At 38.7% G+C, this 22,289-nt stretch overlaps 1 protein-coding gene across 1 annotated transcript in view; it reads right to left on the minus strand.

The window, feature by feature from the left end:
- The window catches only part of ADSS1 (adenylosuccinate synthase 1), a 24,292-nt gene continuing 2,003 nt past the window's right edge, over positions 1-22,289 (minus strand). Inside the window, exons 2-13 of the mRNA XM_072338197.1 lie at positions 13,358-13,460; positions 12,199-12,261; positions 11,795-11,845; positions 11,414-11,480; positions 10,220-10,327; positions 9,782-9,863; positions 8,852-8,978; positions 7,617-7,771; positions 6,521-6,645; positions 4,437-4,534; positions 3,817-3,966; positions 1-2,609 (exon numbers count right to left, since the gene is read on the minus strand). Of these exons, the coding sequence (XP_072194298.1) occupies positions 2,557-2,609; positions 3,817-3,966; positions 4,437-4,534; positions 6,521-6,645; positions 7,617-7,771; positions 8,852-8,978; positions 9,782-9,863; positions 10,220-10,327; positions 11,414-11,480; positions 11,795-11,845; positions 12,199-12,261; positions 13,358-13,460 (1,182 nt within the window). The 3' untranslated portion in view covers positions 1-2,556. The remainder of the gene's footprint in view (positions 2,610-3,816; positions 3,967-4,436; positions 4,535-6,520; positions 6,646-7,616; positions 7,772-8,851; positions 8,979-9,781; positions 9,864-10,219; positions 10,328-11,413; positions 11,481-11,794; positions 11,846-12,198; positions 12,262-13,357; positions 13,461-22,289) is intronic.

Below are 22,289 nucleotides of genomic sequence, written 5' to 3' on the forward strand. Positions count from 1 at the left end.
TAAATTCATTTTAATGTATTTTTCAGGACAAAATAACAGGTGTGGATCCAAAATTCACTTGAAATATCTGCATAGAGGGAAAGATGTGAGCGTAGATTGCACATTACTACGGAAATGCTTGGTTTTCTTTCCTTTCATAAAGTGCATCATGGCAGAACTGTAAGACCATATACAGCCAAATCAAAAAGAACAAGAGCTTCAAAATCCTACACTGTATTAAGTCACACACATCTGACTATGAAGGCCATGTTACCGAGGAGAAGTGTGAGTACCTATGTCAAACACATTCATGTGCGTGAGTGAATCAGTAATTGCTACCTTATAAAAACTATACCATAGTTTTTACAATGAATTATGTTGCTTTGGCAGACATTTACCCTTAGTCTTCCATCAGGATATCATGGGGGATGACACACCAACCTATTTCACTCATTAGTATTGCACTTGACTGGGAAGGAAGAAGAGTCCAAATTCATCACAGTGACTGTTAATCATATCGAATTACAAACAACACAGTCTATAAGATAATGGGAAACAGCCCAACTGAATGCAAATTTACATTTAAATGTTCTCATCAACGATTATGTCACTCAATAGATTAAACAGCATTTTGATAAAAACCTGAATGTGCTCACATTTAACTCCATGACAATACAAGCAGAATTTAATAGGAGTAGAATTCATTTTAGGAAATCCATGCTGTGAAATGAAATGCACAGTATTACTTTATTGTAATGAAGTAAGTCACGGGATAATTGTCTACAGTTTCAAGTCCATTGACAACATTACTGGGTTTTCAATGAATCCTTGAAAGCAAATACAAGCAACGTGGATCTAATCGACACTTAATGGAAAAAACACTTAGTGGAAAATAAAAGATTAGGTGAACAAGAGACAGTAATCCTGTGAAAATTAAGCTATAAATCCTCATTTTTACATGCCAAATACATCATTCAGAGTTGGTCATTTAATCCAGTTACTCAGAATACAGTGTGGCTTGCAGTCATTGTGGATTTAGTCAACAAATCAACTAAAGCTTGAATACCGTGGCCATCCCTAATGCGAATGCACCCATGGAGATGGGGCCAAGAAAAGGAACACGTCAGGTTCATCTGGTAGGCAAATGTCAAACGGTAAAGCTACATGAAACAGAACTATTGCTATATCTCCTGAAACCTTTATGCTTAAATTACCTCATATAAACGAGGTACATTTCGCAGTGCTTGTACTAATTAGCACTTACTGAGCACCTTTCAGAAGTGCTTCGCGAACATTAAATAAGGTCAGAAATCTCTTTCATTTTAACTCTCATCGATATGAAGGGTAGAGCTGCCTCATCTATGCCAGAATGAAGACTGCAGATTTGAGCCACAGAGCTCCCCAAAACACTGGAAAATAAGTGAGGAAGTTTTACTATTTGATGTTCTTGAAGGTTCTGAGGACCTCTCCATGGCTTCTACATGTCACATCCCTGGCTGCCACATGTCATCCCCTTCTATAATTAGGTATTACATTTTGCTGAGGAAGGTCAAAATGTGCAAGGGGTGTAAATACCGCAGCAGTCATCGTTAAGTCATGCATTGATTTATTCTTGGAAACACTGGAGCTGTGGAAGCAAGCGTGCCACGCAGAGCTGCAAGTCCCAGGCTCCTCAAAAGACAACTATAGTAAAACTCTGGAAATCACAATCGCTGCATGAACAGGAAGAAACGTCTCAGGTTCACTAAACTGCTGCATGTTGGTTTGGCTGCACCCTCCTTACATGTTCTGTACCCTGAGGACTCTCTTCCTTCCGCCGTCATTCACTCCTTCCCTACTGCCTAAAATAAAGACTGCGTACCTGACAGCCTCTTCAAGGACTGCTTGCTCGTGCATGAGTTGTTTAGAAGAGTTATTAGACAACTTTCTCCAGTTTGGCCCCTCTGCAGATGTTATTTCAGCTACTAGAATAAGCTCTGTGTTAAAAAAATACTTCAGCTTCTCTCCATTCATTTCAGTGGGCTATAAAAAAATAGTTATATCAAAATTAGAGATAATCATGTTTGCTTTGCTCAGTCAAAAATACCTAACTTCACCGTGTCTTACAAACTGAAAACCTATATAACCCCACCACTCCAAGAGCACTGTGTACGTCTTATTGCTGCCAACCCAAAGAAGAAAAAAGAATCCAACCTTCACAACTCTAAAGTCACCCAGTCATTGCTGGAAAAAGCTTCATACCAGTTGCACCAAGAAGAAATAACTCTATTTTGACGTAAAATACTTTCAAATAGTAATGTGTTAAATTTAAAAAAATATATGGATTTTGTTTTCCTTATTTTGTTATGCACTTGTTTGATTTTCCTTTCTGACGATGGCCACCACAACAGGTTTTACACTGAAATTACCAAGACATACAAGATAAATAAAATGTTACAATATAGAATAGGTATTTTGTTTCTATTCAATTCCTAGAAGAACATGTTGGTTTTAAATAGCATTTCCATTTAAAGAGGAAACAGTAAGGAACAAGCAAACACTGAATTGTGCTTCAGATCACTGAACTTCTTCCTTTGCTTAAAACAGCTGGATCATCGACTCTCTTGATTTTCCAACTCCAACCCATTTGACTATGGAAGAAAAACAAACAAACTGATTAGCACAACTACTGAATTGCAGTGTTTCATTATGCTTTGATACAAATTAACCCACACTGTGCTGTGAAATGCACTACTAGGAAGTTTCAGTACCCAAAATCACTTTACTCCTGCTGCATTACCACACCATAGTGCAACATTGCTGATGGAAGACCTAACAGAAGGTCACACACTTTTATTGTAGGTTTAACTCTCATTATCTTCAGTAACAGAATGCCTAGCTAAACACACACCTAAGAAAGCAAGAGCTCTGTCAGAGTAGGAAGCCAATCAGGAGACAACAATGTGCACACATTATGATGCTGCTAAATACAAGGCTGCCATTAAGAACACTATCTGGTGGGAGCAGTCACCCTAAATACTGCATCAGAATTGCTCCACTTTTTACTGTCCATGGATACTATAGAAATGATGATGTATGCCTCCTTTAGCCAGCAGCTCCACCAGGACTGCAGGCCTACACCCTGATAGCCAGAGAAATAACACAAGCTTTATTTACATATCCCATCACCCACATCTGTGTCTAGGACCATGCACTGAGCTTCAGGCTTTCCTTTAAGATACTTCCTCATCTATGGAAAACACTGGTACTGCCACAGTTGTACATGGCGTACACCCTTAGAGGTGACCTCTGATGAGCTTTATGGAAAACAACAGCCCACATGCTAGCTTCTCAGGTTTGCTGTAGCAGAAATCTCCTCCCAGCATTCATGCCACAACTAACCCCTGGCATCTTGAGACCTCCAGCAATTCATACAAAGAAAAGAAGAGTGATGAGTCTTTGGAGATCAACCACGTTAAGATTCTCACTTTCCTAAGTGGAAGAATTGGTTTCAGTAGCCATGTATCGTTACATACGGATCCCTTTGGCTGGAGATGTGTGGAAGAGGGTCAAAAAACAAACAAAAAACAAGAGAAGTCTGTGTTCAAAACAGAGATGCAGTGCAGGAAGTGAAATGAAGAGATCAGTCAGGGGAGGACATTAGACTGAAGCATGGTGCAGAATACCACCTTTTACAGCTTCTTGGCAAAGTTTCATTACCATTGCCAACCAAATCACAGATGCTTCCATTGTCTCCTGCCAAAATTAAGCCAATCCCTGGCTAAAGAAGTGAGCACCTCTACATAGCTTCTTCTGGGTACTGTTACACTGTCACAGCTGCATCTGCCTACAATTTACCTGGCACTCCAACGTGGTTTTCCACACATCGAATGTAATTCTGGGCCTTGGGTGGAAGGTCCTCCCACTTTCGTGCACCAGTTGTGTCAGTTTTCCACCCAGGCATCGTTTCATACTCCACTTCCACCTTCTGTAGTATCTCCTGATTAGCTGCGGGAGAACAATTTTTAATCACAGTTGAGTTTAGCTGTTCCACCTTAAAAGAGCACACCTATGGTTCCTGCCCAAGGAATTATGTTAGCATTTAAAAATCTAATGAATGAGGGGGAAAAAAAAAAGTAGAAAGCCACAGTATGTCTACCGATGGGATAATTAGTTCATCCTTAATTTAGATTAATTTATGTTACTTAGGAAGATAACTTTGATCCAAGGACCCAGTCAATCAATCTCCTTGTCAAAACCTTGGAATGTACTTTCTGTTGCCAGAATACTACAGCAGTGTTTGTTTAGGAATGAAATTATTTGAAGCTTACAGTAGTTCAGTTTTTAGGCTCAGATTTGCACATAGTAAAACTCCTACACAAGATCCAGTAATACATAAATTAATCCTGATTAAAAAAATAAAAAATAGTGTCTTTCCCAACACATAGAAATATGAAAACCCACATTGAATAACATACCTGGAAAATACGGAATCCTTTTTCCACCCAATTTGTAAGCAACACCAATTTTAATCTCATCAAGGACATCAAGAATATCCAGCTTTGTTAATGCCAAGCTGCACAGAACAACATTGGTCAGAGTCACACACATGATTGATCTCTATTATTTTCCTCTTCAATCTCTTCCACCTTTTATGCTCGGTTTTTTTCCCCACTAGTTCTCTATTCAGAAATCCAACTCAAGCAATTCAGTAGCAGAAATACACGAATGTATTGAACTATGAACACTGTTAATTGAATTCATGCCTCTGGGATGAATACGTGACTGAGTTACTAGGACACATTTCCAAACGCTTGGCTGCTCATACAGGTGCACAGTGTTCATTCAGTTCAGTGCATTAAAATGCAAACTGACAACACAAAGCAAAACTTACCGCACTTAGTTTGAGTGTGTATGTTGGCATGGCACTACACATCACCTCTACTAACAATCCTCTTAATCCTCCTTATTTACAACAGCTGTAAGACAACTTTATTTACTACTTGAGACAGACATCACAAAAGTAATCTGGTTCATACAGTACAGCAGGGAAGGCCTCAGTCTGACATTCAGCACTCTTGCTGAGCTAAAAGTGTCGTCAGTTTGCTGAATCTTTTCCTTCTTTTGAATTAACACAATGAAAAAAATGGAACCTCAGGAAAAAATAAACACTCATCAACCAGAATTAAACTGCATCTTAAAACTAGTCAAATTCTCTAGATGCAATACGTCAGACCTTGATTCCTTGGTTCATGAACAGATAGGGATTTGGCCAGGTGTATGCACATATAGTCCATGCTGTATGTGCTCAATAAGCATATGATGAATGAAATGACTGCATGAGACCACCTCGTGGGAAAGGAGAAACAAAACCAGTTCTTCAGCTTTTTGTTTTTAGTTTATATCTCCCCTGTGCTTCGACTGTCAGAGTTACCAGAGATGACACAGCTTTGCTGATGGAAATGTAACAACTGCATAGCACTGAAATGGAAGGAAATGTAATGCTTCCCTAACAAATATTCCCACATTAACACGAGCTGTTTTAAGAGAAAGCAAAATATAAAATCAAGCAAATAAAGTATTTTGAAAACCCTTCAGATAAATTAATGAACAGAGATCATTCTAGATATTGTTCCATTCCAGCACTACTGGCATAAACAATACCATTAAGTCTTGGTTTCTAAGATATCAAAATGCCCACGGTCACGTGTCTGTATATATAAATAATGTGCCTGAATGCAAAGAGTACACCTGAATGCAAAATCTACCCCTCATACAAACACAACTGTTACGAGACGTGCAGCTTTCTGAAAATATGGATTGTAATTTTACATTACTGGCTTCATCTATAGTTGCCAGTGTTACAGCATTACACAAACCTGCCTAATGGCTTTACAGCCTAGACTAGTTCCTTTAAAATGTTGAAGGACGTTTTCAATTATAAAACAACTTACTGACCAAACACGTCATTCACTCCCAATTAAAATAAAAGCTCAAACAGTTAAAAGCAGTGTTTATAATACAATATAGGGCTGTATTTTTCTAGAGAAATGAACCTGTCTGAGCTGTGCCAGTTGCTGAACACTTTGTGTGACTCTACTTATTTCACTTACAGAAGTACTATGTGCAGAAGTGCTCATCCAAGTCTGATCCACTAAAGCCAGTTAAAGCCCCAAACCGTTGGCTTCTAGCTAAGACAGCTGGAAAGCACTGGATCAAGAACACCGCAACAAACAATTTGTGTGAAAACTAACTGGTACATTGATCAAAACTACACTGGTCATCTGATGTAAACAAAGTGAAAACATTTATGACGAAAAAAAACACTTTTATGATGGCGTAAAATCACTGAAAAAGTCTAAGGAGGTAAAATTATTAGCAGCATGAAGACCATTTTTAGTTGCCCATTGTCAATTACTGTATACAATTTTCAGTTGCCCACTGTGAATTAATTGCTTAAAATGTAACACTTTACTGACTTATATTAATGTTACCTACATATTTATTCTGCGAAGCACAAAATAATCACTTCCAAATGTAGCTCAAAATCTGTGATGCTTACGCAGTGAATCCGTTGATCATATGAGCATATTTCAAAATGACAAGATCTAACCAGCCACAGCGCCTCTTTCTGCCTGTAGTTACTCCCCATTCGTGGCCACGGGACTGTAAAAGATCTCCAATTTCCTAAAATAAGATAGAAAGAATACTTCAAATGTGACTTAGGTGGAGAGCAAAGCCCCTCGTGAACAAGATTCTTATATCTCTATCAATAGCATCTGCAAAATGCTTATTAAACGTGTCTCTCTTTTCTTCTAAGTGTTTGCTTTTAATTTCTTCATTTGGTCTTTTGGCATCTACTGTACACGTTTGGGGCAAACCAATGCTTGTGTGATGTGTAGGATAACAAAAGGTTTGCCCATGCTCAGGGCTGGCAGGTCCTACAACAGTATGAGGATGTCAACTGTTCCCTTTGATGCTGGCAATATGTATAGGGGTTTTTTCTTGAAAAAAATGAAGCTAAAGCTTTACACTTGTGGTTAATATAAACAGAGGACATCACCAATTCATTTGCAGCCATCAGAGAATGGATTTCAGTGAATACAGCTATAAATCAAATTCAGATCACTGACCCGGAGAACGCTATGCGCTCAGCTCATAATCGATATGCTGAACTTATCGTACAATAATTTCATTATCAAGAAACCAGAGGACAGTTCCAAAAGAACTGAAAGCTTTCCCCTCTTTCTCTGATCAATTTGTGCAGAATAGCTGATGCGCACACCAAAATTATTCAATAAATCATACGAAACATAGGCTGTTAAGCATACGAGTTCTATCTTGTAATTTAAACTTCTTGAGCTGTGCCAACAGCTTCAGCACAGCACATTCTTGCCACTGAAAAGCTCCTAGATCACATCAAATTATGAAATCTGTTTTTGACATCATTCGTTACAGCAGAACCGTCATGGTAACCTAATAGCATCACACCTGTGTTTCTTTCCTCTGAAGAAAATTGACTGAAATTTATCACATAACTCCTGTCTTCATGAGTGCAACAACCCGGTTCTGCTACAATGCTTATTTATTTGCAATATGCCCTTATCACCTGAACTTATTTCTTGGCAACCATGTATATTTTCTAATATTAAACCTACGTTAATCTGCTCAGTGGGGAAGGCTCCGATTCCCACCCGAGTAGTATATGCCTTCACAACACCATACACATCACCAACGTGCTGGGGAGGAACACCAAGTCCAGTGCATACGCCACCTACGGTGCAGTTTGATGAAGTCACAAAAGGGTATGTGCCTGTCAGAAAAACAAAACGGCACAGCTCTGTTTCAGCAATGACAAAAAGCAAAGGATGACATTATTTATTAGTTGAAAGGAAGCTTTCCTCTGTATGTTTGGCTTTAAAGCTGAACTGAAGTAGCAGCTGAAGAGGATAAGTTTTCTTTACTGCTTGCCCCCTTTTTGCCTTTAAGAGAACAAATTCAGTTGTTCTTCCCCAAATTGCTTCCTCCTATAGTGAATGATACACATTCAGATTTCCAGAGCTCCAGAGATAACCCCCACCCCCATCAAATGAATGGCTCTTTCTGCTCAAGCACCCAATTTATCCCAGCATTTTGTATAAGCCTACTGTTACTGATCAACAATTTCACATAGCCAAATAAGAAAACGTCTTGCTTTATCAACTATGCATGACCTGTTTCAATGTGCAAGTATTCCTGCATCCATCCTTTGTAACTTTCACTGAGGATTGCTCACAAGGGAGAAATTTAAAAGCATCTCAGTATTACTTCCATCAGGCACTTGATCTATTAAAGGACACTGCCACTGTGCAAAGCTTTTTTCATTGTCCTATGTATCACATAAAGTATTTCTGCAGCATCCACAGAGTCTCACATAAAGGTCACAGTGTGACATTTCCAGTGCCTTCCACAGGCAGCTCTGAGTATCTGCTGACTGTTTTCTAAACCTTCAGAGGTTACTCACTGCACTGTGACTTTGGACTGCAGCATCTTTCTCATTCTTTGTTTCATCTTCAAGGAGAGTTAAGTGGTTTAATTGGACTTTTGGTTATAGAGCAGAGCAGAGATCAACTGAAGAAGTTACGCTTATAAGTTATCTGCACTGGTTTAATCCTCTCTCCACTGCAGAGGAAATACTCTCAGCAGCACCACAATGGGTGCCTAGTCTGTATGGCAACGTACAAACATTCAAAAGTAATAAAAGAATATCTAGGACTGAAATATCGGCCCCGCTGGAATAAACTTTAGTTTATTATTAGTTATTGTTTTCTCGTTCTTTGCATAGCAATTATAAATGCAAATCAAAATAAAATGAGTCTCTTGGAACTTCGTTCAAGTTCACAGTCCAACGTACCAAAGTCAATATCGAGTAATGCCGCATTGGCTCCTTCAACAAGAATCTTCTTTGGGGAGCCATGAAGAGCTTCATACATAAAATACACACCATCTCGAACCATGGGTCTTATTTTTTCAGCATATCCCTGTAAATGTGAGTGTAAACATCAGCCTTCCCAAACAACAGTAGCTGAATTGCTAGAAGAAGAATGGTGATCACTTTGGAAGAACAAAACATACAGATAAGCCCTAGGGCATCAGCTTCCCTAGTTGCATTTTATCTGAAGAAGACACAACAATTAGCTCGTATTCCACTAAAAACAAATTACAATCAACTGCTAATAAGAGTGCACAGCTTGTTATGGCATTGGAATGTCGTCGTTTCTGCAGCATTTCTATTCACAGAGATGATGCACGCCTACCTTGTTTTCTTGATAGCCTATAGTCCAGACACACTGAGGAACATATAGATGAGACTAAGACTTAGAAACAATGCAAGCTCCAGAGGGAAAACAGACAAACTAAAGGAAACAAACCAAAACACTTCTCCCAAACACTAAGAAGCTATCTTTAAAAGTAGGGTGTTTGCTCTGAACAAGTACCAGGCAAAACCTGGGAAACATTCGAGATTTTTCCTGTGTCATCTTTTCTTCCCTGTTCAAAAATGTCTTACCAAGGGATCTTCTGAATTTATTAGAATAATGTTTTTTATGAGTGAAACCCAGATCCTGAAACACAGCTTCCACAAGCAGTTCCTCAGTAAGAACTGAAGCAGCCCAGGTCTGGCTGGAATGAGACTACTAAGTGCACGTGTCACTCTGAAGTCTCTTGACTGCTTTAACACAACAAAGTAATTTTTTTTTTTAATGAGAAATAATTCTATCAATTACAGAATCTATTTAATGCCCATAAGAAGAACATTCTATTGCAAATCAGACTACTTCCTTACCTTGAGCTTTTTCAGTTGTCCCTCTATATCTATTTCCAATGTTGGAAACATGGACTTGTATTGTTGAGCCAGATTTTTAAATCTGTAAGATATGTAAATCATATCCATGAAGAACACTCTGAGTTACTGCTCACAGAACCTTTGGCAAGAGGTGAGATTATATCATACACTGCATACATTGACAGCTACGTCAAGAAAATACACAGAACTTTAATATCTTAACCAGCATATTTCCTATTGTATATAGCTAGATTTTAAATGACACCACTCTGTAAGTAAAGGAAATACATGTAGATTCTTTCCAGTTATCTTCTCCTGGATAATTAATATACAAAATTCAGACCAGAAATGTTTTGAAAATCATCTCCTTAAAAATAAACCTGCCAGGCAAAATACATTGCTCTTTAACATAGTATTTCGAAATGAAGCTAGTTGTACCTTGAAGAAAATTCATCGAAGTCAGAAAGGAGGTCACAAATTCGAAGACCTGTTCGTGCAGCTTTGGAGGAGTACGTTGGTCCAATGCCTTTCTTCGTCGTGCCAATACTAATTGAAAAGAACCCCCCAGATGTCTGTTAACATATGCAAAAAATATTCCTCATGCTAAGTAGTTTGTTACAGCTCTCTGCTACGCTACATGCTGTGCAGGAGCTCTGAGACAAGAAAAATAAGCATTAATGTTCCATAACAGTAAGTATATAGCAGATTTCATGCTTCAGTGGACTTGCATAATATCGGTAATATGCACAGTATGCATTAAAGTATTAAGCCTTGGATCCAACTGAAACAAGCTGAGTAGGAGTATCTGTGTATATACGTATTTTATATAGAAATTACAGTTACTCTACTATCTTGTCATACTTATTGAAAACAAAAGCAAATAAACATGTTTTTCTCATTTTCATAGCTGCAGCACTGCCCATGGTTGTAAACAACCAGTTTGGTGAGCTATCAAACTGGTCTCCTATGGCTTTGAATCCAGTAGCTGAGTCTGTTTAAATAAAACCACAGCCAAAGAACTCCTGCTGGAGCATTTACCTTGGATAAAAGGAGAAAAATGGAGCTGCCTCCCTACCTGCATGCCCATTTTCATGTGCATTTTAGAAAAACTGTTATTGGGATCTCGATGAAGATTAATAGGAGACTAACTGACAGAATAATACCACGTTCAGAACCATGAAGTATGAATAACAATATACTGTTACTGTGTACTGTTAAAATTAAGAGACGATTATTCCCATGAAGTTTAACTGAATATACAATAAACAATTATCAGCATGTAACCTAATCCTGTCAACACTTCCAACCCAAGTCACAAAATCATTACTAGTCTGATATGTGGGAGGAATGGAAGCATTGCTTCAACGCAAATAAGATTTAAAGATTTGTTAGGAATTTCAAAGTGCCTTTACGTGCTGCAGAGAACTGGAAAATAGAATTACAAAAAATTCATATCCTTGGTAATATCCCAATTTAGCATAATTTGTACACTAAAACAGGAGCAGAACAGAGTCATAGAACTATTAAATCAGCAAGGCTCTTTACAGATATATTGTATTTCTGCTTTCCAACATCAGGCTAGTTTTTCAAATTTCCATAATTATTATTGAAATGAAAGAGCTAAAGGTTTACTTTTTTCCTTCTTGGGCTTGACGTTGCACTTCTTGAAGCCCATCTACTGCCTGGTGAAAGTCAAACACTGCAATGGAAAACCAAAGACATAATGACAGACCAAAGGAGCAAAACGTTCTTCTTTAAGTCACAGACACCTCTAATTTGAAAATTAAGCATGTTTGTTATTAGCATAAGAACCTCTTATGTGAAAACAGAGCTAGTACTGCTTTAAAACCATGAAAATATGTAAAGCATCATTCTTTAGCCAGTACAAATCCTGATGCAGGAACACAACACAGAAAAGAAATATTAGATGAAATACACGACTGCATTTTAGAATGATAATGCAGCTCAGCACAAGTTAAGCATTGATTTGAGTCTTCCCCACCCTTCACTTACCTATATGTGCTCTATCTGATATGATCAGTCTTTTCTCCCAATCTTTTAAACCTGTTCAAGAAAATAAAAATGTAGTTTAAAAACGAGGATTCCAGCTGCTTTGATCGGTCACACACAGTTTATCTTCTTTTTTTCTATGGTTTCTCAACATGATTTTTATTGGCACCTTTCTCACTTTAGTATGGATTTCATTTTCTAGCCGATAAAGTTTCAAAAGGCATAAAAATCCATGACATCCCATGAAAAATTACTTCTGAAAAATCTGTCTTAAGATACAACACAATTCAACATTTTTAATACTGTCCCCTCCATTACTCAAAATTCAGGAGGTTACTGCACTGAATATATACCAAGGTTTAAAAATCCCCTCACACCAGCTGCCAGCATAAAGAAATGATACAAACCTTTCTTTTCATTCTTTTCAGCTTCTTCAAACAGGCCTGGTAAATGTATAACCACTCCATTACCTTCGGGAAGATAAATGATTTGTTTTAAAGCAAGGCATAAAATACTCATTCTCAGGGTGTGAATCATGCAAGCGCTTGCTCTGAAATTTCCTCTGAAAGGAAGACAAGGTTTCTCTCATTTCTCACTATGTGATCTTGAGATTTTTGGGGATAAATCTCCATTTTGGATAAGCAGCTGTAAGTCTGCTAAAATCAGACAAAACTACTTGCTTATTGCAGATGTGAGCATATGGCCTGCTGCAGAGTCAGCTGAGTTAAGCAGATTCTTTCCTTTGTTTGTGGTAGACTTTGCACCAGGAATTTAGTCCCAATTGTTCTCGCATGAAAGCTCAAATGGGACTGTTGCCTTACAACACCAACAAGTCTGTCTGGCAGCATTTATATTTTCTTCAGCGTTCATGAATTTATCTTAAACTCAGCTGAAACTAGCACTGTAATGCATTAGCAATGCCTTCTCCCTGCTATTGAGCTACAGTTCAAAATCCACAAGCAGTACAGAACATTACTGATGTGATGTGGATTAATGATTTAGTGGGCTGGAAACAGCTGCTGCTTCCTTCTTGGGAACATTGGAAATATCTGCAATAGTCTCTCTCTGCCTAAATTTAGGATAACTCAGTTAAACTCTTCACCGTTTTACAAGAGAATACACTGGAAAGCAAAAGAAATGAAAACCAAGAAGCTTCATATAGTTCAAACATGCATTCAGAAATTACCAAATGCAGCAAAATTGAACCTACAGATCTGTTACTCACTAGAATACACTCATTTCTTGCACATATTGCATGCAGTTTTCTTTCAGAAAGAACTATAATTTTGGGCCAGAGTAAGGTTTCAACTTGCCTATCACTGAAATATGAGTTTATTGCCCAGTAAGTAAGCTTTTTATGATGCTATTTGCATTGAATATCATTACAGGGAAATACAGCGTCAGCTTAAGGAGTTTTGAGTTTATAATGTAAACAAGAAGTCAAACAGCTGAAGCTAAAACAAGTCCTATGAACAGCCCCCTATGTTTTTTGCTTATTATAAACTATGGTTGCAGCTACCTACCGAGTAGCACTGCTTGTTAAAACAAGTTCCAAATTGGTCTTACCAATAAAAGAAATTGCCTTTGGATTAATGATGCCACTAGGGAACAGGTGGAAATCATATTCTTTCCCATCGACAACCACAGTATGACCTGCGTTGTTCCCACCCTGAAACAGAAAGAAACAAAGGGTTAACTGCCCGATATCTTCACTCTAAACTCTCAGCAAATAATATGATAATATAATCTTTTTTATTTATTTGAATGAATGGTCATAATTTTCTCCACTTTACAGTGACTTGAACTACCGTGGTATTGTGGAAAATGGCTCAGACTGGACCACTAAGAGATTTCAACAGGTCTATGTAGGTTTGGAAAGTATAATTACACCATGGATGGAGTCAAGGCAGAAATGGAACACAGCAAGAGTGAATGTAAGAGTGATGGCAGGAAAAAAACCTATACTTTCTGGGAACAACAGGGTCCTGACTCTGACAAACCAATGCAAATCCACAATTTTGGGGCACAATCTGTGTTCAGACAGTTCTAGGGGGTTAACGCTACAACTCCAATATTTCCTTTTGAATGGAAGCACTCCTTTCCCACCCACAAAGCAGATGCTGCTCTAAAGTTAGGAACGCGTCATCTTTGCAGCTTCACACAGTATCTTGGTCAAAAGATGATCATCCCACTTCACACCACCAGCTCTCAACAGAGTCTGCTGCAATTCCTGCCTTAGGTGATCATCTGCCAGACCTGAGAGTAGAGTCTGTATTTTCTCAAGACACTGATTTTTCCCAAAAGGCTTTAAAGGAGGATGATGAGACAATTCAGACTTAGGAAGAGGTGAATAAATCAGGAGCGTGCACCAATCTGAACTAAAAAAAACAAAGACTTAATTAAAGGTCTGGTTTTAACAAGCACAGAGTTTATCTTTGCTACAATTATCAAGAATTTCCTAAACAAACGATGCCCAAACAAATGCTGTCTTTCTTTAGCAAATGCTTAAGAAGGGACATGAATGCTTTTTGCATTGCTTTTGCATGCTGCTCATGCTGGTCTGCGTTTCCTTTTAGAGTGTCTTGAATATATTTTTTACAGCTGAACTTAATACATTTCTACAAACACAACTGAAGTGGAGGTAGAGCACTGAATTGCCTGATACGTATGATTAAACATGCAAAACATAACCAGTCTGATGGGATACTTTCTAATTGTTATCTTTTGTCTTAGTAAATTAGACTCATTTCTCACCTTGAGTTTCACAAATATTCTGACAAGCTGGTAGTCTAATAGCTCAGCTAGTAAAGATACCTCCTCCCTTTCAAACGGTACCAAAGTTCCGAGAGTCAACCTAGTGCCTTTATGAGCTTTTTTTTTCCTTATGAATTAAATGAATGGGAGATTGAAAGCTTTACACAGGCTTTACTGGAACGTGGCATGTTTGAAGGTCAAGAGAACTACCAGGCATGCTACAAACAGCTCTGTGCAATAAGCTTCCACTTAATATCCAGACTCAGCTCACAGAATCCCTGCTCTGAATCACTGCAGTGCCCAAAAATCCCAAGGAACACCTTTCACAGTTAGCACCTTTCCAGGTCATATCTGCTTTCTGCCACGATTCTGAAAAGCTTTCTCTATAGATGGGAATGTTAAAGTGACAACTTCTTAGAGGTTAATTGCCAGTGTTACTTTGACATCATCTGTACTGTGAGTGATGCTATGACCAGAAATAAATGCATTAATTTCCAAAATGTGGGAAGCGTGAGCATTCCCATTCAACTACCCTGGGGTGGGAAGTTCTGTTCCTAAGAAGGAGCCACACAGGGAGCTGCTGAAGCTTCAAAAAGTTATGACTGCATCTGGGATGGCATCAACATCTGCAACATTAGCATCCACTTCAAACTTCCAGCAGCAAACACCAGCAATGAAGTGGGATTTGAGAACTACAAAGTGTTCATCATGCCAAACAATGACAGCAGTCATAAAAAGACTTAAAGACGATTTAGGAAGCTCTTTTCCAAACACTGCTCAAAAACCCTTTCTTTGCAAGCACTGCCTAGACCCATCAACACTATTTGTCTGCACGGCCATAGCTGATGCTCTTCATGTCAGCTGTATTTCAGAGCTGATAAGCATTCATTTTTAATAGTACTTGGTAGGTGTTAAAGGCCTCCACATTCAAAGCAAGTGCTGAGAAAAAATAACTTTGACTGAAGTCATTTGTAGCCTGCAGTGGAAAATTAGTATTCAGTCTTACGAAAGCACCTGCTTTCAAGCTTAACACACACTTTTTTATTAACTTTGAAAACTCTCTAAGTTAAGGCCTTATTAACAGCATTAAATATGCATCACTTCACTGCATTTTGCTAAGGAATGCTTTGTTACCTCCTGCTACTTTAAGTTCTACCTCTTTTCTTCTAAAATAGAGAAGACCACCAGCAATGTGGTTTAAACCACAAACACAGCAACCTAAAATGCCTGTAATTCCCAGCTGGAAACAAACTTTGATGTAAGACAAGGAAAGAACAGTAACACTTCTAAGAGCATCAGGAACCATACTAGGCAGACTTCTAATGATCAAACTGTGAAGGTACATAATGTCCCAATACCTGAAGGAACCAAAGGAACTTAAGCTAATGAATAAATGTATGATCTTTTTCTTCATTACACTGGTTTATTCAAAAAATACCTTTCCAAGCTTCTTATTGCCAACCTATTTGTGATGTTGTATGCTTATACAGAAGCAACACACTTTGATTACTATATAGTATGAGAACAAAACCACCTCATCAGTACAACAGATCAAGAAGCTTTTACATCCTACCAGTGTTAACAATCAACCAGTACAAATAATATCTCTAAGGTACAATAATAATTATTATGAACAAAACGGCAGAAGAAAGCACACAGACTTTGTCATTTTTAGTAGAACTTACAAAAAAAAGAAGAAATAAATTCATCTTCCAAAGTGCTCAGCCATTTCAAGGCTTCTCTCTTCTCAAAAGCTGAAATATCCCAAGATGCAAACATAATTTCCATTCAGAACACTCATGCAGTTATGAGGCTGTTTAGTATCTGCAGCAGGAACTCTTCACTTGCACCTAGATTCATGATACATGTTTGAATAGGCATGGAATATGTCCTGATGCACATATGCATGTCTGCCTGCTCTTGCCAGGTGGCCAGTGTGCAAGAGAAGTCTTGGAAGGGAGATATCTATGCTAGAAACCAGGTGAAAGTGCCTGAAAAGAGTTTCAGTCCACAGGCTGCTATAGATAATACGATCCTTGTGCATATAAATGGGAATAGCAGGTAGAAGCAGAGAGACTGTATTACCTTTCCTTTTGGCAATGGTGCAATTGCTATTGGAATACCGTGTTCTTGGTAGTTGGGCAGCATTACAAAATGATCTCTTCTGGCATTCTAATCCATGAATTTATAACCCACGAATTGGAATGCCTACTCTAAACCAAGAGCCTGTCACGTCTGCATCTGGGAGTAGATGAGACTCCCGGCTACCACTTTCTATAAGCATCCCAGCTCTTCTAATTCCATCTGCCATTGAGCTACAACATTTGCTGGCATACAGCTGCAGCTGGAGGCCAAACACTTCTCATCACACAATGAAACTGACAATAAAAGGCTTCTTTTTTGCCTGTTTTTAAACCAAGACCCGCCTGTACAACCTTGATAATCTCTAAGTCAGTTCCAAGAAGAGCATCAGTATGACCACAGGCAGAAACACCCTTGACAGCTCTGAACAAAACTTACGACCTTTTAAAGAAATACATGAAATATTTCTAATGTAAATATCTGAAGCTGAAGCTCATATCATATTTTGCAGCAGGAATGTTGTATTTTTCCTTTATTACTAATGAAACTCACCCCAACTTCTGCAGAGACCTTGGTCTTCCTAAGCATCTGCCAAATGCAACTGGAAAACTCAGGTCTAACCCAAATCTGCTTGGAAAAACAGTCTGCGTAGAGTAACTAGATACGCTTTAACCTTAAGGCATTTTCTAACTGAAATGAAATTGTTGTCAAAACACAAAAACCACGTAGAGAAGCCAAAACAGCTATGACAGACCAGCACTACAGCAAAACAAACTGAGCTCCAGCAGAAGCTGTAAAGAAAATGATTAACTCAAGGTATATTGACTGAAAGCATTAGTGGAAAAAGTATTCTGACTGCTGTTAGCAGAATCCTAAAATGAAGGAACAGAAACAATCTAGACACGTCTGCTGATCTTCAGCTCTCTCTTTTGAAGAAGTGTAGTCATGTCCCCGTGGGAAGTAACACGATCCAAGAATATGAACATAACTTTGCTTACATCTGTAAACAAGTTAGCGACAGCTAGTGACTTACAACAGGAATGAAACAGACCAGATGTCATTTCATCTTAATTTTCATCTGCTTTCTTTGATGCTTGTAGAGGATAATAAATTTATCAGGTTTTATGAAGGGATTGGAAATTAAGCTAGCTTTCTTATGGAGATTGGGAAACATTAAACCTGACCTTCTCATCAGTATTTATAATCCTGGTGGTCCTGAGATGATCTCGCTGCTACCCAGAGGAGCGGCTAGTTTAAAATAGCCGTGTCATCATGTTGTTCTGAATCCTAAAATGATACAGCGCAGCAGGTAATCAAGTGTAAGTAAAATGAAATACAGAATTTGGATTAAGTGACTTACAAATTTGCTACAAAAGAATGTCAAGCTTTGAAGGGTGGACTTCTTTACTATAAATGTATGTGTGCCTGTCAATGGCACTGTCAGCCTTCGCAAACATTAACAAAATAAAAAACAATAGTTCTGCAGTCACACTCAAGACTCCAAGGTCAATTTCTTTGCTGATGATAATTAAGCACTGAATGATCAAGAGATTAAAGTCTTTGCGTGCTGCTTTATCCTCTATGAAGAAGTTCTGCTAAATATCACGATTAAATCTCACCAAAAGGAGTGCAACACAATGCAGGCACACAAACACAGAGAAAAACAGCAGACAACAAGCACTGCAACTGCACACATTCATCACATAAAGCTGACCTGATTTAAACCCTGATGCACACCATTCCAGCAGCCCAGGATCAATGGGGACAGTCAGGGCATGTGGCTGTTTTGCCCTCTGTCAGCAGCTCAACAAAGAGAGGAAGCACTCCTGTCACAAACACTGAAAAAAACTCATTGCCTGGCATTTCTTTTGCGCTCGGTTTTCATTATTTGACCATTTGCCCATAGTATATTCCTTTGTGTTCCTCACAGTGCCATTTCTAGCATGCATGGTACTTACATTCATCACCAGAGCACTAGAACAAGGAAATCAGGAAACTTAGAAATAAGCAACAGATGTTGTTTGGATACATCCTTTTACCCCTTCCTATGTTCTTCTTTGATTTTGTAACGATCTCAACCTCAAAACTTAGGCTTTCCTTACTGCTTTTTCCCTTCTCAACATTACTTTACACTCACTGCACTGAGAAAACCAATCACTTGCCCTCCCTGTTGCACAAAGATGTGGTTAGCCGCAAACTGCTCGACCACAAGTGACCTTAACAGAAAAGGTTTCTATCCATATTTCAGCTGCCTCCGCTCTTCTTTAGTATAAGTATCCATTACACCTTTTGTTACCTCTGTCTCAAATGGTGCATCTCCTTTAATGCCTGTTCTGAAGGGAGTGTTGATAACATCAAGCAAATTGTTTCCAGGCTTCCAGAAGCTGTTGGAGTCACAGGTCTGACACAGGCAGTCTGGGCACAGCAGCACTGGCACACATCAGGTGCCAAATGACTGCTTGAAGAACCTTAAAAACACTTGGACTGCTCTGCACTGCTGATTCACTGTTACTGCTTTCAGTACGAAATGAAGGAAAAATGTGCATTCGTACTGCCACTATTCTGCTTATCTGTTTGTTAACTGAGATCAAACCCACTACAGATCATGCTTATCATCATACGGTCTCTAGTCAATATTTACTAGTGGCAATTTTTGTATCTTCCACACTGAGCTTCTGGAAAACTGCATTCTCTTTCTTCCCCTTCGAGTTTATACAGAGCACTTTGCCCTGATGCCTTTGGACATTCTGCTGTAAGACTATTTATTGCACATAAATACTCCACCACACAAGGCAAAACTGTTTACTCTCCCTTACAGAGGGAACTCAGACATTCTTGGCACACACCTTTGTTATAAAAATGAAAGAGTCTCATGAGCTTTTATTGTTACTGGCAAAGACATAATACACTGCATGCCTCTTTATGACAGTGCATGCTATTTCCTTTTCCATTCACATCCACACAGTCCCATGCAGTAAATATGTCCAGTGAAAAATTATTATTACAAATGCTCCTTGCATCATTTCAGCTTCCTTAAGGAAACAGCTACAACTGCATGGATGAGCGGCTGCCTTCACTTAACTGCGAACTTATCACAGTAGTTCAATACGTGATTGTTTTGGGGAACAGATCTAATTTGAGTGCTGCCTCTGGATCTGTAGCTCTGCAGCTGTGACAGTCAACTGTTTGCTTGGCCATGTTCTAAACATGTGAAATTACCTAACCAAAAAAAACAACCCACATATAGAAAACCTGCCCACAAGCTTTAGCCCAGGGGGCAACCACACATGAAAAGCTTCTGACATAGTGTGGCTGGGCTGAGAGCTGTGACTAAAGAAATCTGGGCCTGCCCAGCCTGGAGAAGACTGAGAGGGGACCTTATTAGTATGTACAAAAATCTCTGCAGAGAGCATCATAGGATGGGGTGACACTGTTTTCTGTGGTGGTCTGGCAGTGGGCCTAAACCTGAACACAGGAAGTTTCATCAGCATATGAGAAAAACTTCCTCACTGCGAGAGTAACAGAGCACCAGAACAGGCTGCCCAGAGGGGAGATGGAGTCTTGTACGGAGACAGAGAAAGCCTGTCTTGATGTGACCCTGGGCAAGGTGCTCCAGCTGGATCTGCCTGGAGCAAGGCAGGCTGGACTGTACAATCAAGGGGCTCCTTTCCAAGCTCCATCACTCTGGGAAATCACTATCTGAAGGCATGTTAAAAAAAGGCATGTTAAAAATGAAGTAGGCTGTGCATCAAAATCTGTTCACACTTGGATTGTAAACAGCCTATGTACTGAGCTGAAACAACACGATCAAGTTGAGAATCTTCCATTCAAGTAAAATCCAGTTCTGAAAACTCAGGACAACTAAAGATGCCAAGGTTTTAATGTGGAATTTTCTTTATTTAACACAGTTTCAAGTTTCACTTATGCCTGTGAAGGACTGACTCCCATACACTGGCCTGCCTCTCCTCCAGCATCCCAGGAAACGCATCATTTCCTGTGTGGCAAACCAACTACCAAATATTTTCTTCATTAAAGCAACAAACTAAAAATACGTGAGGAAAGTTTAATGCAAATTATGCTTCCCTTGGTAGAACTATTCGGGTAATACCATTCTGAGAAAGATCTTTCAACCCCCACTTGGCCCTGAACCTGAATTCTATTCAGGAAGGAAAAGCTTTTTTAAAGCATTAGATCAAATAGTACGTAATAATTACCCTGTTGAGACATTGCTTTAAAAGACAAACATCCCCCCTTAGTTATCCGCTTTTTAATCTCGCTACCTTTGTTTCACTGAGGACTAAAACTCGCTGTTTAAATCAATGTCTCGAAACACGGAGCAGACGGGACATCAGGAAATAACCCTGTGAATCATCCAGTTCCAAAACACAAACATTTCCGGAAGAAACTTTTTACTGAAGTCTCTTCAAAGACTTCAGAAGATCTTCACCATGTCTAATTTAAGCAATCTATTGAAAGGTTCTTCAGTTTCCAGGAGGGATGGGAAATACTAAGAGTCTGGTCCAAAAGCTGAGGTGTTTTTACATCAGTAGAAGCCACTGATAAATCCCTCTCAAATTGGTTACTCTTACAAGTTCATCACTTAGCATTACCCCACTGGGAGAACACTAATTAGTGCTGTTTAAATGCTCAGATACAAGCATATCCTGAATAAATCTTAAGGGTCAAAGTAGACAGTTATCTACTTGCACGACCAACTTTGAAAGCATCAAATATTATTAAAACAGCACATTAAAAAAGATCCATGTTGTCAGATGTGTAAAAAAGCATGTAAATATGAGAGGAGTAGTATAATTTTTGCTACGCTACAGTAAATAAATACTCATATTTTCTCTTCAAGTGTTTCATATTTGCCCTTAAGCTCTAATTCTGAAGCCAGTTCTGTTAAATCTCATACATGCGCACATACTTGTGTCAGCAAACACCATTCTGAGTCCAGAGCCCTCCTGGATCCACTTGCCTTCCATCCACCCACCCACCCAAGTCTCATCAGCACACAACAGAAAGTGGATCTAGACGTGCCCTGCAGCATACTAAGCCATCCAGCCTGTTGTTAGCACACTAACCCTTCTGGCATACACATATCGAATCCTGCATCCTCCCAGCTGTTCTGCAGCTGCACCTGGGGCCATGCTTGTGCATCCACAGCTCTCTGAATGGACATAGAATCAGTCTTGAAAGCAACCTCAGGGCATCACAGTGAAGACTGTCCAGAGGAAACCAGTATGACTTCTTGCAGTAATAATGCTAAACGCATGACTGGCCTATGGGAAATACTTCTCCTCAGCTCTAACTTCTAAATTGTTTCCTTCCCAAAGCAATTATGAGACCCGTGCTTAAATTCCTAGCAACAAGTTAAAAAGAAAGCAGAACAGGAAAAATAAATAAAATAAAATAAAATAAAATAAAATAAAATAAAATAAAATAAAATAAAATAAAATAAAATAAAATAAAATAAAATAAAATAAAATAAAATAAAATAAAATAAAATAAAATAAAATAAAATAAAATAAAATAAAATAAAATGAAAAAAGACGTAAAAGACTGCAGCCCTTCTAATGCATATTCGTCAGCTAAATTTTGAAGGGAAACATTTCTTTAAGGTGATTCAAGACCTTGGGAGCTCCACATTTCCACTGAAAAT

This window comes from Excalfactoria chinensis, chromosome 5 (genome assembly GCF_039878825.1).
Source record: "Excalfactoria chinensis isolate bCotChi1 chromosome 5, bCotChi1.hap2, whole genome shotgun sequence".
NCBI lineage: Eukaryota > Metazoa > Chordata > Aves > Galliformes > Phasianidae > Excalfactoria > Excalfactoria chinensis.